Here is a 14,356-nt window from a genome sequence, read left to right on the forward strand (position 1 = left end):
TCCCTCACCAGTAATAGAAAAAAATAAATTAGTAGAAAATGATCCAAATTTTTAGTATGTTGTAGTTAACGATACATATTATTAAATCAAAAAAAATTTTGGGTATCTTATCGATCAATTAAGAGAGTTTTTATTAATTAAAATATACTAAATAACATACCATCCTCATATCATGCTATGTTATTTAGTGTATTTTTAATTAATTAATTACTCTCTTAAGTAATTGATCGATAAGAAACCCAAATTTTTTTTTGATTTAATAATATGTATCGTTAACTACAACATACTAAAAATTTGGATCATTTTCTACTAATTTTTTTTTTCCAATCCTGGTGAGGGATCCTCCTTAGAGTAAATTTGTGTTAGAATGGAATCGTTTTAAAGTTTCTAAAAACAACCCACTGCATAACTGAAACTGCTTGCACCCATTCACCGGTAGGGCTTAAATCCTGTCTTATTATCAACGGAAGACCATAGACTAGCTGTGAAAACAAGTGAAAAGAAACAATTGAATGTGTTAATTGTTTAAATGCTCTGTATAGAAAGTTTTGAATGTCAGCGTTTGCATTATTTGTATAATATTACAAGAGTTTAAAAAGCCAACACAATTATGGCAGGGATTTATTTAGAAGTTAAAAGCCTGCAAGAAAAATATATAAATTTCATTTGATCCTCTAGAGAGATAAATGGTCTCGAACGTTTTCATAATTTTGCGGACAAGCTGCAGGCACACCGTTTTGACTATTGGAAGTACAATTCGTATATACAGTGCGTTGCATTTAAGATGAAGACTCATATTTTCGTTCTTTATAGGAATAACGATTTGAAATTTTGCACAGTCATACAGATACATGGGTCACATTTTTTAAGATAATAAACCGAAATTGGAATAATCCTATTTTTCAGTTTTGTACACACTTATTTAAAATTAGTAGATAATTTTACAGAAAAAGTAATTTTCTGTTTCTTTATTTCGGTATGATGAAACTCAAGACTAAAACAATATTCATAAGATAGTTTTCTATGTAAGTAGTAACGTTTTTAAATGCAATAATAAATTTAATAGCAGCATTTATTACCATTCTTCCATACAGTGGGTAAAAAAGTTTATAATATAGATATAATTTCTCATAAAGCGTACAGAGACTATACACGAAATTTTAACATAAAACTTATAAAGTATTCGTTAATTGATAAACAAAATTTTAAATGATATCAGCTTTGTTTCGAAATATCCTAAGAAAATAATCCGTACATTATTTAACCCCTGAACTAAAAATAGGGTGTTATTAGTTTGACCACTATGTGTTTGTATCTGTGTGTGTGTGTCTGTATGTGACATCGTAGCGCCTAAACGGACGAACCGATTTTAATTTTTTTTATTTCAATTGAGAGGTAATTTAACGGAGAGTGTTTTCACTTATGATTCAAGTGCGAGCTTAGGATTCCGTATCCAAAAAAACTTAAAAAAGGCGATTATAACATATAATTTAACATATAAATAATTACCATGGAAATGAATGGTCAAAGAAACCTGGCTCAATTCATTTCGATAAGTGAAATAATTGGGTAATTCAAAAGAACAAGGTCAACTAAAATATTTCAATTTCAATTAAAATATTTCTAAAAATTTGTCCTAAAAAATGGAAGCGCTCTAAGTATCCTTTTCATCTCATCTGATGTCCTTGACCATCACTTTGATATTGATTTAAGAAGGAATGTTATAAGTTTAAACTGTTTGTCTGTGTGTTTCTCAGTGGCATTGTAGCTCCTTGGACTTGATTGAGAATATTTTATAGCTAACTGTCCAAAAATCGGTTTACAAGGAATAAATCGCATTTGTCGGGGGTTTTTATAATTTGTTAATTTCACTTTTCAGTCCATTGTACTGTACTATTTTTGAGTAAAACACGTAATATTTTTGAGTAAAACGTGTGAGAAATGTTTCATAAGAAACTATATCTTAAATGATGAATGAAAAAGAATAAAATAAAAGACAACATTTCGTTTTAATAATAATACTTCGTAGAAATTTATAAAGTTATTGACTTACTATAACTAGTATATAAATATATAATAGTTTCTTCAAATATAAAAGTTTAACAATTATGTAAAAGTTAACAACATTATTACTTTATCGTTTTGATACATTTAACTTATCTCCTTCACCTAGAGATATTTTATTTTCTTACAAAAATTACAAAAAGTATACAATGAAATATTTATTAAGTTCTGTATGTTTAGTTACCGGAATTTTACTTCTAATTATCAAACAGTAGTTATACTAGAAAACTTACAGTTACAATTATTATTGAAACGTGTTGAAAATTTAACGGACTAATAATGTAATTTTCACATTTTCTTTTATTTAAATTTAGTTACAATGGATATACTTTCTACAGGTAATTTGTTGGCTGCGATAATCGGAACGAAACTGGAACATGAATTATCAAATTTACCAACTTCAGAAACGCAAAAATAGTTATCCATTTAGTTGTAAATAATATTAATAGCATAAATGATATAAATTTTGTGTAGAAATATATAATACTAGCTGTTACCCGCCCGCATTGCTGGGCAACATTCCCACTTGCATTCCTCCCTCCACATTTCCTTGCGTTGGATAACATTTTTGTAATGTACACGTCATGCTCTTTTATTTGATACCCCACTTAGGTATATTTGTAAATATTCGATATTTCCTTCCCATTTTCTCGCTACACCTTTCTACCCTCCGAAGATTAAAAAAATTTCTAAATGTAATTTAAAACATTCTGATCAAGTTTTGAACTATTAAAAGCCATAATTGAAAAATATGAATTTTTTATTCATTTACACCCCCGCAACCCCCCTTGTGGGTGGAATTTCGTAAAATCCGTTCTTAGCTGACCTCTACTTGGCAAAAGGAATATTCCCGCCAAATTTCAAGTCTCTAGGTCTTATAGTTCCAGAGATATCGTGATGAGTGACTATCTATCTATCTATCTATCTATCTATATCTATAGAAAGTCTCCTATATATTTATAGATGTACAATTTTTTAATCAATAGTTTATTGATTTATTGCATACGTATTAATTACAATCAAATATATTGACTAGTGAAATTTACAACTCAAAAGACCTCGGTAAATGAGGTTTTTTTTTTCTTGCAACTCTCTCCACACTGACATGATAAATTAATTATTTTTCAAAAAAAACAAAAATTCAAAATCGGTTCATCTATTTAGGAGCTACGATGCCACAGACACCCACATATTATAGTCAAACTTATTTAGTTCGAGGATGAAATACATTGGAAAAATTTAGAATAAACGCTAGATAAATGACTATAAAATATAAATTTGGTACTCTTTAATATAATCGCTCGTTGGCGAATAATATACCGAGTGTTTTTTTAACTTGACATTGGTTAAAAATTAAAAAATAGAACAAAAACAAAAAATTGATTCAAGCATAAGTTTGATAATTTGAAAGTCTCGATCAATTTCAATTGCATCGTTATTTTGAGGTGGATAGGTTCTACGTTAAATGGTGGGTCACCAAAAATGGAACCCTATATTTTTCATTGATAACTTATGCGAGAACTATTGTTTTAAAGAAAATTCTTAGAACGTAAGAAGCGTTTCCTAATCAAACACAAAATCATTGAGAACTTTTTGAAATTTCTGTCACACATTTTATTTTTTTATGGGATTACCTGTATACATGGGGTTACCCAGCTCTTGCCCTGAAGGGGACAAAACTGGAAATTTTTTTATAAAAACAGGTAAATAAGAAACTTTTTGTCAAAGTATGGAGCGTGAACACACACTCCCTACAGAGCATGCTTTTTACCTTGGATCAAATGTAGATTTTGATCCAAGAAATAACACTCTATCATATATTTAATTGAAAAGCATTCACAAGTATTTTGATAGGCATTCAAATTTATCTTTTATAGGGTTTTGTAAACCTTCAATTTGATAATTGTTGTCATGTAATGTTGTAGAACTTTAATTACATTCATTTGAATGAATAAAATAATCATTCCTAAGATTAGAATATTTGAATTTCAATTAAATATAATCCATATGCTATTTTATGTTTGCGTTTATTATCGTACGTAGAGAGTTTTCCATTAAGAGACATTTTAATTTTATTCAAAAAAAGAAAAACGCTTTTATTAAGGTGATATGCAACGATTTAATAATACTAGGGATTTCAATAAAAGTTTATAAATACATTTTTTGATAAATAAAGTTTCCAAAAATCACAAAAAATTCCTAGATCCTCGGGATTTTTATTATTATTTTATCGTTCAAAGTTGGCTGAAAAAATTATGAATCATATAGGTTATCCTTTTCAATTGGATATTTTTATATCAAAAAAATCTAGAGAGTGTGATAAAAAATATCTAAAATATTTAAACAATCTTGTAGTTTATAATAATACCATACAAATATAAGGTTGTCGATGATATAAAACAAAATTTTAATTTGATTATGAGTTCATCGAAGATCCACCATTTGATGAACAGAGTAACGACTTTAGTTAGAGTATTGGTGATTGATGAGAGATATCTATGTTTTCAAATTTATAAGCAGCACTTGCACACACTATATTAGATATTTTTTTAATTGCTTGGTATTGTTAAGCCAAAAATAGCTCATTACTTGACCACAAATCATGTTTTTGGTTTATACGTATTGACCGTGCAATAAAGTAAAACTTTTTCAGAATACTGTAGGCTTACAATCACAGCATACCTATCCAGCTCAAATTTAAATAGACATATCACAATAACTTTAGACCTAATCAAGATACTTAAGATGTAAGCTTCATCGTTGGCGTACTCATACAACAAAAACTGTAGCGGTGTTAAATCACAGACAATATCTTTTGTGAATTTTCACTATTTGTGTTCTTTGTTAGATGTAAATCATACCATTTTCGTAACTCGGATAATTTTATTTCACATATGTCAAATATAAGATGCACATCTTTGATAAAAATGATGCTTTAAACTGCTATCTCTCAATGAAAACCCTATGCATGGCAAACTATTGTATAATTTATATATTTAAATAAGCGTATAAATGAATAAAGAGTAATAGTTTACATACAAAATTACACATATGATTATACACTTAATGTTGTTGCATGTACTTTAAATATAGGGTGTCTCGAATGTAGAGCAAATGAAAAGTAAGGTGCATTTCGTCCATTGGTTCGATATGATTCAAAAAAAGAATCTGCGAAGTTTTTAACCAACTACAACATTTGTTCAATCCGACCAACTTCATTTAATATTTTCATATACTTGTTGGAAACAATTTGGGTTGCAGTAATATTGTAGTTGTCAATCGAATCGACGTCCAAAAGAGCTCGTCTTACTTCATATAATATAAATAATATAAATGGCTAACGATACGGTTTACAAATTGTATATTATAATTACAAATTTATTTTAATTTTAATAGAAAGACAAAATAATTAACATTTATACATTTTCTGAAAGAACATCTAATACTTCAATTTATTTGCGATCATGAACCCTCTTTAGGTGATGGCCTTCTCAAAAAAATTTTGACTTTTCTCAATGTTTAGCCTTTTTTCCTCCAGTGTGGTCACGCTGCCTTCATATATCATATTCCTACTCATGTAGATGAGATCATACTACACCGTAAAAAAAAACTAGTACCAAGAAAATATGTTCTTAACATGATGGCAAGTAAATGACTTTATCTTATCTTATTATCTTGAATTAAGTATTGTGATCGTCGATTCAATAAATATTTACAGCCAAGTTTTTATCAACAGGCCAGTAAGTGTGAGTCAAAATAGAAATGACTCCAAATACAATGACTCATTATCATAAAAGTTGTGAAAACATTTTAAACAATTCGATGTTGTCATGCATTTGTGGTATTCAATTTCTTCATTGTAAACTGTAATAATTCCGAAATAAAAAGTTTAGAAGGTTATCAACAAATAGATAAAAATATTATTGCTAGGATTCTTATTCCGAACATTCGATAAATATGGTACATATTTATACAATTTAGAATAACATATGTATAATATTTAGTGTAAATAAAGTTTGATATATTTTGACTGACATAGAGAGACTATTTACGCAATTTCTCATGGTAATATATTATATGACATAACAATCTACCATTTATTTCAAAAACTGTGTATTTTAATACATATTCAAAACATTATAAGGTATTTAATACAGGTTATATAAAAGCTAGTTACTCTTATCCATAATGCACTAAATTACAGGAGCTATTTTATTTAAATAGGTGCAGTATCCCGTACGTTTTAGGCTATACCTCCATAATCGTGCACTCCATACCAAAAATGCTAATAACTTTTATTGTAGATAATTAAATTACCTACATTTTTGTAAAATAATTTTTTTGTATCACTAACCATTAATACAAAGATTAATACAAAAGAAGTATACATAGTTTTATAATGGATTTTTGTAGGGAGGCAAAATGGGCCTTTTTTGTCTTAAAAAGTGGAAATTTCTGTCCTCATTACTTCACAAACAGAACGATGAATGTATAAATTGGCACCTTAGAGTTAAATTCGCGTAAGCTGTACGGCTTTGATTCTAATAACTTGAGTGTTTGAAATTTATTTTCGGCAAGTCAAATTATTTTTTTTTTACTTTACTCAGGTTATATTAAAGAATACAATAAAAATGTTAATATCATATATAATTCCCTTTTTTTTTTTACTATTTCAATGCCCTTAGTTTATTTTCTGCTTAAACTTCACTAATCCACTTAGTTTCTCTTGTATCCAGCGTCTAGGTTTTACTTTCTAGTAAAAACACTTTCACTATTTGTAGTTACTTAAATCTTAACCTTCAACTTCTTATTGTTTTGTACAAATCCATATTATGTATAAACGATATCCTAAATACACAATATATTTGTTATTGTACATAGATATAGTATTGTTTTGTGAAATGTATTCTTCGTTACGTTACGAGTATCGTTTCAAAGGACATGAATGTAGTATGTGAGGTTGGAGGTGTTTTGGGAGTATATATATACATATATAACAAACATATTTATAACATCAGCACAACATTGATAGATAAATATATTTCAATGGATAAATACTCAGTCACGTACATAAAGTAACGTAAATCTCACAAAACAACGAATTGATTTTTTTTTATCCTATGTATTTTGTTCCCGTTTTACTACAATAACAAAACAACTAGTGTGAATGAGGCCTTAAGTGACTACCCACTAACTTTCCGATTTAGTATCTAAACAATTGTTTTTATTGATAAATTATTGAAATGAATCCTGATGTCAAATTAGCCATATTATCCATAAAAATGTAAAACTAGACTTGATACCATGACAAAATTTGAAAATGAAATTAAAATTGCTTAAAAAACGAAGAAATTATAAGCAATCAAAGATTTTATTCAAAGGTTACCCATCTCCTTTTAGCAAACAAAGTTTTATATGTAATTTCTATAACAACACCCACGTATGACGTCACTAGTGGGTATCTTCCTTTTTGTTTAATTAATAATTTTCAATTTGTGAAGGGATAACAAAAATTTAGTCCGATCCTTTATTGTTGGATTTTCTTAAAAAACTTTTCTCCAAAAATTCTCATTCACATTTACTTCCAAAAAAACCGATTTATCGATTATCTTTTTGAATTCGTAAATTGAGTCTGAACGGGACTTGTACCAACGATAAAGAATACGAAACAGAAGTAAAATTTAAAACTTGCGGCTGGAATTTTATATACTTGAAGTCGAGGCATCATCTACAAAAGATTTTTTCCACCAATCTTGGGGTCATACCGAAAGCAGGCAACCATGGCGCTTATTCTTAGCAAACCATCCCTTGTGGTTTTTAATTATCAATATAACATACACCTTGGAAATTTTTCAGCCATCTCTTAGACGAAAAGTAAAATGACTAACTCGTATTTTTATGGCGATCAAATTTGAGAAATAAAATTTTTAACCGATGCGATATATTTATAAATAAGATAAATCGATACAACGTGTTTTGAGATGAATACAACAACTTTCTATCAGCAAGTTAACAACATGAATTTGTGTGTGTCTGTCGTCCCTAAACTGCTTCTTTATAACAAATTCTATACGATGTTCTCATTCCAATCTTAACATTAACTCGCTCTCTTTAATATAAAACAACACACATTTACCAATAACACACATTTCTATAAAAATGTATAAAGAAAAAACAACAGAGCAGAAAATAACATTTTTACAAATAACATGAAGAAAAGTAAAACAAGTAAGATATACACTTCGATGTATTGGAAATAAAAAAACAAAAATTTAATATGGTGTGAAATTCTCACACGACTTTTTCGGATAAAAGTCTACATACAAATACTTTATGAATACAATAATATTGTCAATTTTTATAATGTATCTGTAAATGAACGCAATTTCTTCTATTAATTTTATAGTGAAAACAAACAATTGACTGAGTTAATGAAATACCACGCATAGACAGTGTTGATTACTCTATCACATTACACATACATAAATGTCACACATACATAACTGATATTCCCATAAAATACATACTATACAATTTACGCCTATATTGCGCCCTCACGGGTAAACAGTGATGTTTACGAAAAAATGTTTCAAACAAAACTTGGTTATTTTTTTATAAAGAATATTTTTTATATTTAAATTGTTGTGCTATCTCTAACGGTTTACAAGATGGGGCCTACGGAACTAAGACCCAATTGACCTGTAATGCTTATTTCGAACTCTACCTCACTTTTTACGTCTTTTTTCGTTTTTGAGTTATCATGTCGACAGACAGACCGGACAGACAGCCCAAAATGGACTAATTAGGTGATTTAATAAACACCTATACCAAAATTTTGTTCATAGCATCAATAGTTTAAAGCGTTACTAAAAACTTGGGACTAAACTTAGTATACCTTGCATATTACATATATGCATGGTATAATTATTTTCGAATATGAAAAAGATAAATTCTACGTATATACTCCCACGTGGAATGGAGGCTACGTGCCCTTTCGATTATCTACGATCGAGTCTCATTTCACTTTTCAATAATCGAATAAGCTACTCCCTGAGAATGTTTTAAGTCTGTAAGGAGTCTAATGGCAGCTTCGATCGGATGTAAATTATAAAATTTTTTTTGAAAAACACGCTTGAAGCTGTATTGGTTAGCTTCTGTATGTCTAAAAGTTTATGGGAAGCAGTTCTCTTTTGAGTAGCTCATTCTCAAATGAAAAAGCTCGTTCAAATACAAACGGCTTTTCACGTGATTTTCAAGTCCAACCCATGTTTATACATGTAGGTGGAACGATTACTATCAGTTAACTTTCAATTTTTAGAAAATTTACTAATTGATAAACAAGCTGCTTTTTTGTTCGCATTGTTGTCATTTGTTTAGAACGGCCATTTTCGTTACTTATATCAGAGAACTGAATGTATCTTAATTTAAAAATCCTTAAAAACATTGAAAATCTATTAGAAAATGATAGCAATATTTGTGGTTCTTAAAGCTTTCTTCACGTATTTTGATAAGTGGCAACTAAACCGTTTAGGTAAAACTTGTAGAAAACTTAGTAGTTTTTCATAATTGCCCTTTTAATCAAATTGAAAGAATTTCTATGTTACTTCAAAGTACTTTTGCCTTTCGTTATTCACAGAACTCGTCTTATGGAATATCGATAGAAATTTTTTGTAATATTTCTATTTTACTATTTCGTTATAGTCTGTATATAGACGTGCGGACTAGAAATATATATTGTATAAAGAATATTATTGGCATAAAAAGGGGCGATTGATTTTAATAAACTTAAGCTACTTATTCACATATAGTATAAAAATGGTTCTTTGAATTCTTAAGACTTATTTTTTCAAATTATATCGTCTATATACGATGACATTGAAATGCATTAACATTTATATCAAATAAGAGCCTAAAATATTAGAACTAAGAATGGTTTTTAGGGAAATATTATACAGTTCTAGAAAAAAATATAACGCGTACAGAAAGTCGTTAAGGATATATTGCGCGCACAATTTCGAATTATTTTGTTAATATTATATTGTAATATTAAACAAACTAGTGTTAAAATTTATAAAAATTGATTCTTTAAGAGATTTTCAAGGTCTGGGGAACAAATTAAATATTTCAATAATTGTTCAACATTGGGGTAATAAGTTATAGAATTGACAAATTGGGGGTAATAGGTTGTAGACAGCGCATATTATAGTCCGCTGGAAAATACCTATGACCATTCCTTCTGGCACAGCTACGGTACTGAAACATAAACCGATTCCTCTGTTTTTTATTTAACTTTCCCACCGATGTTAACATAAGAGTAGAAAAATCACTTTTCTTACTTATTAAGTTCTGTCTAAAAGCCTTTATTCAACCATTGTGTCTTTATGCAACCAAAGTTGTTTTGATTGTCATGAGAAAAGTATAAGTTTAAGTATATTACTAAAGTTCATCAATCCACAAAAAAAATTGATGTTTTTATGAAAATAATAAGACATTAATGTTTTTTGATTTTTTATTAATAAAAAAGACAAAAAAATATAACATTTAATAATTAAAGACTAAAAACAACCATAGCACAAATTATTATGTAAAAATCACATCATCAAGCATCAAACATTGCAGGAAACTTGTTCTGCTGTTAATATTAATCGTACATTAACTGCATGCCTCCACCATCGATACCATGGTAAAAATTGATCTCTTATTAACAAATACAATGTTATTAAATATCCTGTCAATACAATCCCCAAAAGGAAACTTATTGCACCGCGTGTCCATGTAACACTCACACCTAGTTCAATGATTCGATCATGAAAATGAATCTAACTTCTAAATCTTCAAGAACAGTTCCAATTTTAAAATTAGTTTTTATTGTTTGCTTATGATCAAAGATTCGAAGCATTAGCATTAGGGCATTAAATGAATTACAAGAATTTTGTGTTGTGAGACATCGGAAAGAAATCTAAATAAATAATAATTATGAATTGATAAATATCGTTAAAGATTGTTATTAAGATATGAAATTCTTTAAAAGAATTTAGAATAAAAAATTATTGGAGCGAGTGCCGTACGTATTTGAGTTTAGAAAAAATGAATTTCGGAATATTGGCTAATCCATTACGCGAGACCCTAATATGAACACAAAAATAACATATTGCTGGCAGTTATGTTTTCGCTTCCTTTGACTCCAATTCGCTTTCTATAAGAAAAAATTTAACACGCAATTTATACGAGTCGAACTATACCTCAGAAGTTAAAATCCGTCTAGTCTTTTAGATTACAAAACATAGCAAAGAAATAAATATACACTTTAGATCGGAATTATTCTTGAGGATTAATAGGTGTAAAAACTGTCATTAAATTAACAAACCTAATTTATAACCTTCCAATACAAAATATTGCATTCCTAATAAACATACAATCACTAATCCAAATGTTACAATGGTTAATAAACATGTAATTAGTATATCAGATTGAAGATTATGTCGATTACGTGGATGTCGTACCCATAAACGTAATGATTCACATAGGCTATAACGTTGACTTAATACAGAATTAAATTGAAATAAACATAATTCGCAATAACTACGACTGGATTGATTTAGCCACCGTTCTAAACATGAAAGGTGTACATACGCTAATGTGCCTTTACAATTGCATGGTGATATTAAACGTTCTCGGCATGTATTACTTTGACATATACGACATACGCATGATGCCGAAGAGGATATCGAAGCTTTTTTTATTGGCGATGATGATAGTACACCACCATTCTTTTTTATTGACGAACCTAATGAAATAGAAGGATTAATATTTTTACTGAGAATGTTGAGAGTCCACAATTAAGATCCAGCAGAAAAGGCGTATTTCAGAAGTATTAGTAATATTTTGCATTAGTTAGGGACCTATGTAGGTAATTACATACGTATTGAAAATTCAATTTATAAAGGAAGAGAAATTACTATTAGTAATTGCACTGTTTAAGCTAACCCAACTATTACAGATATGATGAACACGATCGCTAGTGCCAAAGAACGTTGAAATATAACAGAGTTTTCAGTACCAAGTATATATATTTAATTATGAAATTTTTAAACAATAGTGGACTTTCAAATAGTATTTTGACGCCAAAAAACGTTTTGGCGGTCCTAAAACATAAAGTTTGCATGGAAATGTTAAAGTTGAATATTTTCTGATATATTTTCGATTAAAACATAAAAACCCGAAATAAAAAAATCATCTGCCCGAGTATACAGGGTGTATTTCTTAATGATTTATTTTTCGCATCAAAACAGTGCAAAAAATTTTTAACATGAGTTCGAAAATGCTTTCTTTTGGATCTACAGACGCTAAAACGACGAGCAGCGCTTTTGAATTGTGCAGAATCCACTGTGTTTTCGAAAAAAAAAAGAGTTAAACTAAATTTGTTAGTATCTACTTTTATGAAAAATAATTTTGTTATTTAAGCTTTGGCTAAATTTCTAGCAGTTTTCGTACAACTTTGCTCTCTCATTATTGCAACAGAGGGAAATAATCCTTCAAAAATAATTATGCATCAGCCAAACTTAAAAAAATTTTTGTATATTTTTTAATTCCATTTTTATAGTTAACCCAATATATTTTTGGTACAAATCCCAAATGATCCGCAATACTTTTGATACCTGTAACTCCAAAGGATATCGTTTTGACGTATACTCGAATTTAAACGTCGATTCAATCATGTGGACTAAAGTTACCAAGTTTAATAATAATTTTTAATTATTAACATGGGTATAGAATCAAATGAAAAACTAGCTATAAGACAAATAAACAAACTAATATATTACGCCTTTCCTGAATAGATCTCAAATCCGGAAAAAACGATTAAAGTTGCACTTATTATTATTAAATTATGTAGTATGTACCTAATTGATATTTTGTATAGATTTTTTTAAAATTATTTGACATTTCTTTTTTAAAACCAGCATGATTTTTACCGTTGTGAATTTGTGGTAGTAATTCGTCATCATTATTTAATGATGTGGGTGATGTTTGTGTTTCAATTGATGTTGACATTGAACTAGAATTTTCTATTGAAGATATATTTTTGTCATCATCCAATTGTTGTTGTTGAAATTGTGATGGTGTTGTTGCGGCCAAAGATAGAACCGATATTATTGACGGTTTACTTGTGTTTGAATTTAAAGGATTTGAAGACATTTAGTGATTTACCCAATTAAAAATAAAATATGTTGACATATTCTAAACAATAAAAAATCTGTTGATTTCTTTATGTCACTTGTACATAACTAGTTGTCAAGGAAATGTATTTTTATATTCGCGATTCCAAAAAAAGTAGAGGTGTCGCTTTAACGGTAGTTGGACGAACAAAAAACCATAGAACATATAACTGATTTTTATCATTAACAGTTCCAGTGCGTAAGTTAATTAGTAGAAATTCCATTTTTATGTCCTTTAATTATAAATTGTAAGATCATGTGCTTCTCCAATTTAATTAGTAGAGGTAAGGTCGGTATTTTTGAGTCACAAATTGAGATAAAATTAATAATTATAAGCCGGTAGTGAAACTGAAAAAGAGGCTCCGAACTATGACACAACTTACAATATTTGATGGGTTTCTCCCAACTACAATTAAGGAAAGCAAGAAGCTGCTCTTAGAGGGTACAAATAGGGCAGAAAATAAAAAGATTGTTTCCTCTTTCGAAAATTCTATGCTCTTCTTTCTTATTTCGATAATAAATAGAAATATGTTCTTGCCGAAAGTACTTTCAAAATATGTTTTTATAAATTTTTGTAAGGATAGTAATTTAAATTTGCATTATTGCTATTGTCAGTGTGTAACTTGGTATGCTTAAATTTTAATTTTGCTTTTCTAAAATTTTTATCAGCATGAATTTTTTTATTTATTTAAGAGTACTAAACATTACATGAAATTATACTTATCAGAGTAAAAGGTAACATGTCATTTGCTTTTTAAAATAAACATAATAATATAACAATTTCGTATCAATTTAATGATTTTCTTTACAAAAATAATTGAAAACGTATGAACGTATGAAAAAGCCCTTATTCCTTTCAAATTTAGTTCTTGGAGTGTAGCAAAAGTTGGAATATGAATAGTTTTATAAGACACTCAGTGTTTACAAGAAAAAAATAAATGTCAACATTCGTTTCGTTTTTCAAATATTTACAGAAAACTATACGACTCATAGCATGAGATTTTTTATTATGTTGAAATAAATTCATTTCTATCTCCTAAGATGTGTTTTCTTTTTATTTTGCAAACTTTGTAAAA

General features: G+C 28.6%; 2 protein-coding genes across 4 annotated transcripts in view; one reads left to right on the forward strand and one right to left on the reverse strand.

The window, feature by feature from the left end:
- The window catches only part of LOC123297962 (zwei Ig domain protein zig-8-like), a 546,183-nt gene that overhangs the window by 411,865 nt on the left and 119,962 nt on the right, over positions 1 to 14,356 (forward strand). The gene's annotated exons all lie outside the window — the stretch shown is intronic.
- LOC123297963 (E3 ubiquitin-protein ligase MARCHF2-like) lies at positions 10,655 to 13,315 on the reverse strand. The gene is made up of 3 exons (XM_044879806.1): positions 12,966 to 13,315; positions 11,432 to 11,851; positions 10,655 to 10,852 (listed from the first exon to the last, which is right to left on the reverse strand). The coding sequence occupies exons 1-3, from the start codon at positions 13,258 to 13,260 to the stop codon at positions 10,671 to 10,673; spliced, it is 897 nt and encodes a 298-aa protein (XP_044735741.1). The 5' UTR covers positions 13,261 to 13,315; the 3' UTR covers positions 10,655 to 10,670.

The sequence above is a fragment of the Chrysoperla carnea genome, chromosome 4 (assembly GCF_905475395.1).
Source record: "Chrysoperla carnea chromosome 4, inChrCarn1.1, whole genome shotgun sequence".
Taxonomy (NCBI): domain Eukaryota; kingdom Metazoa; phylum Arthropoda; class Insecta; order Neuroptera; family Chrysopidae; genus Chrysoperla; species Chrysoperla carnea.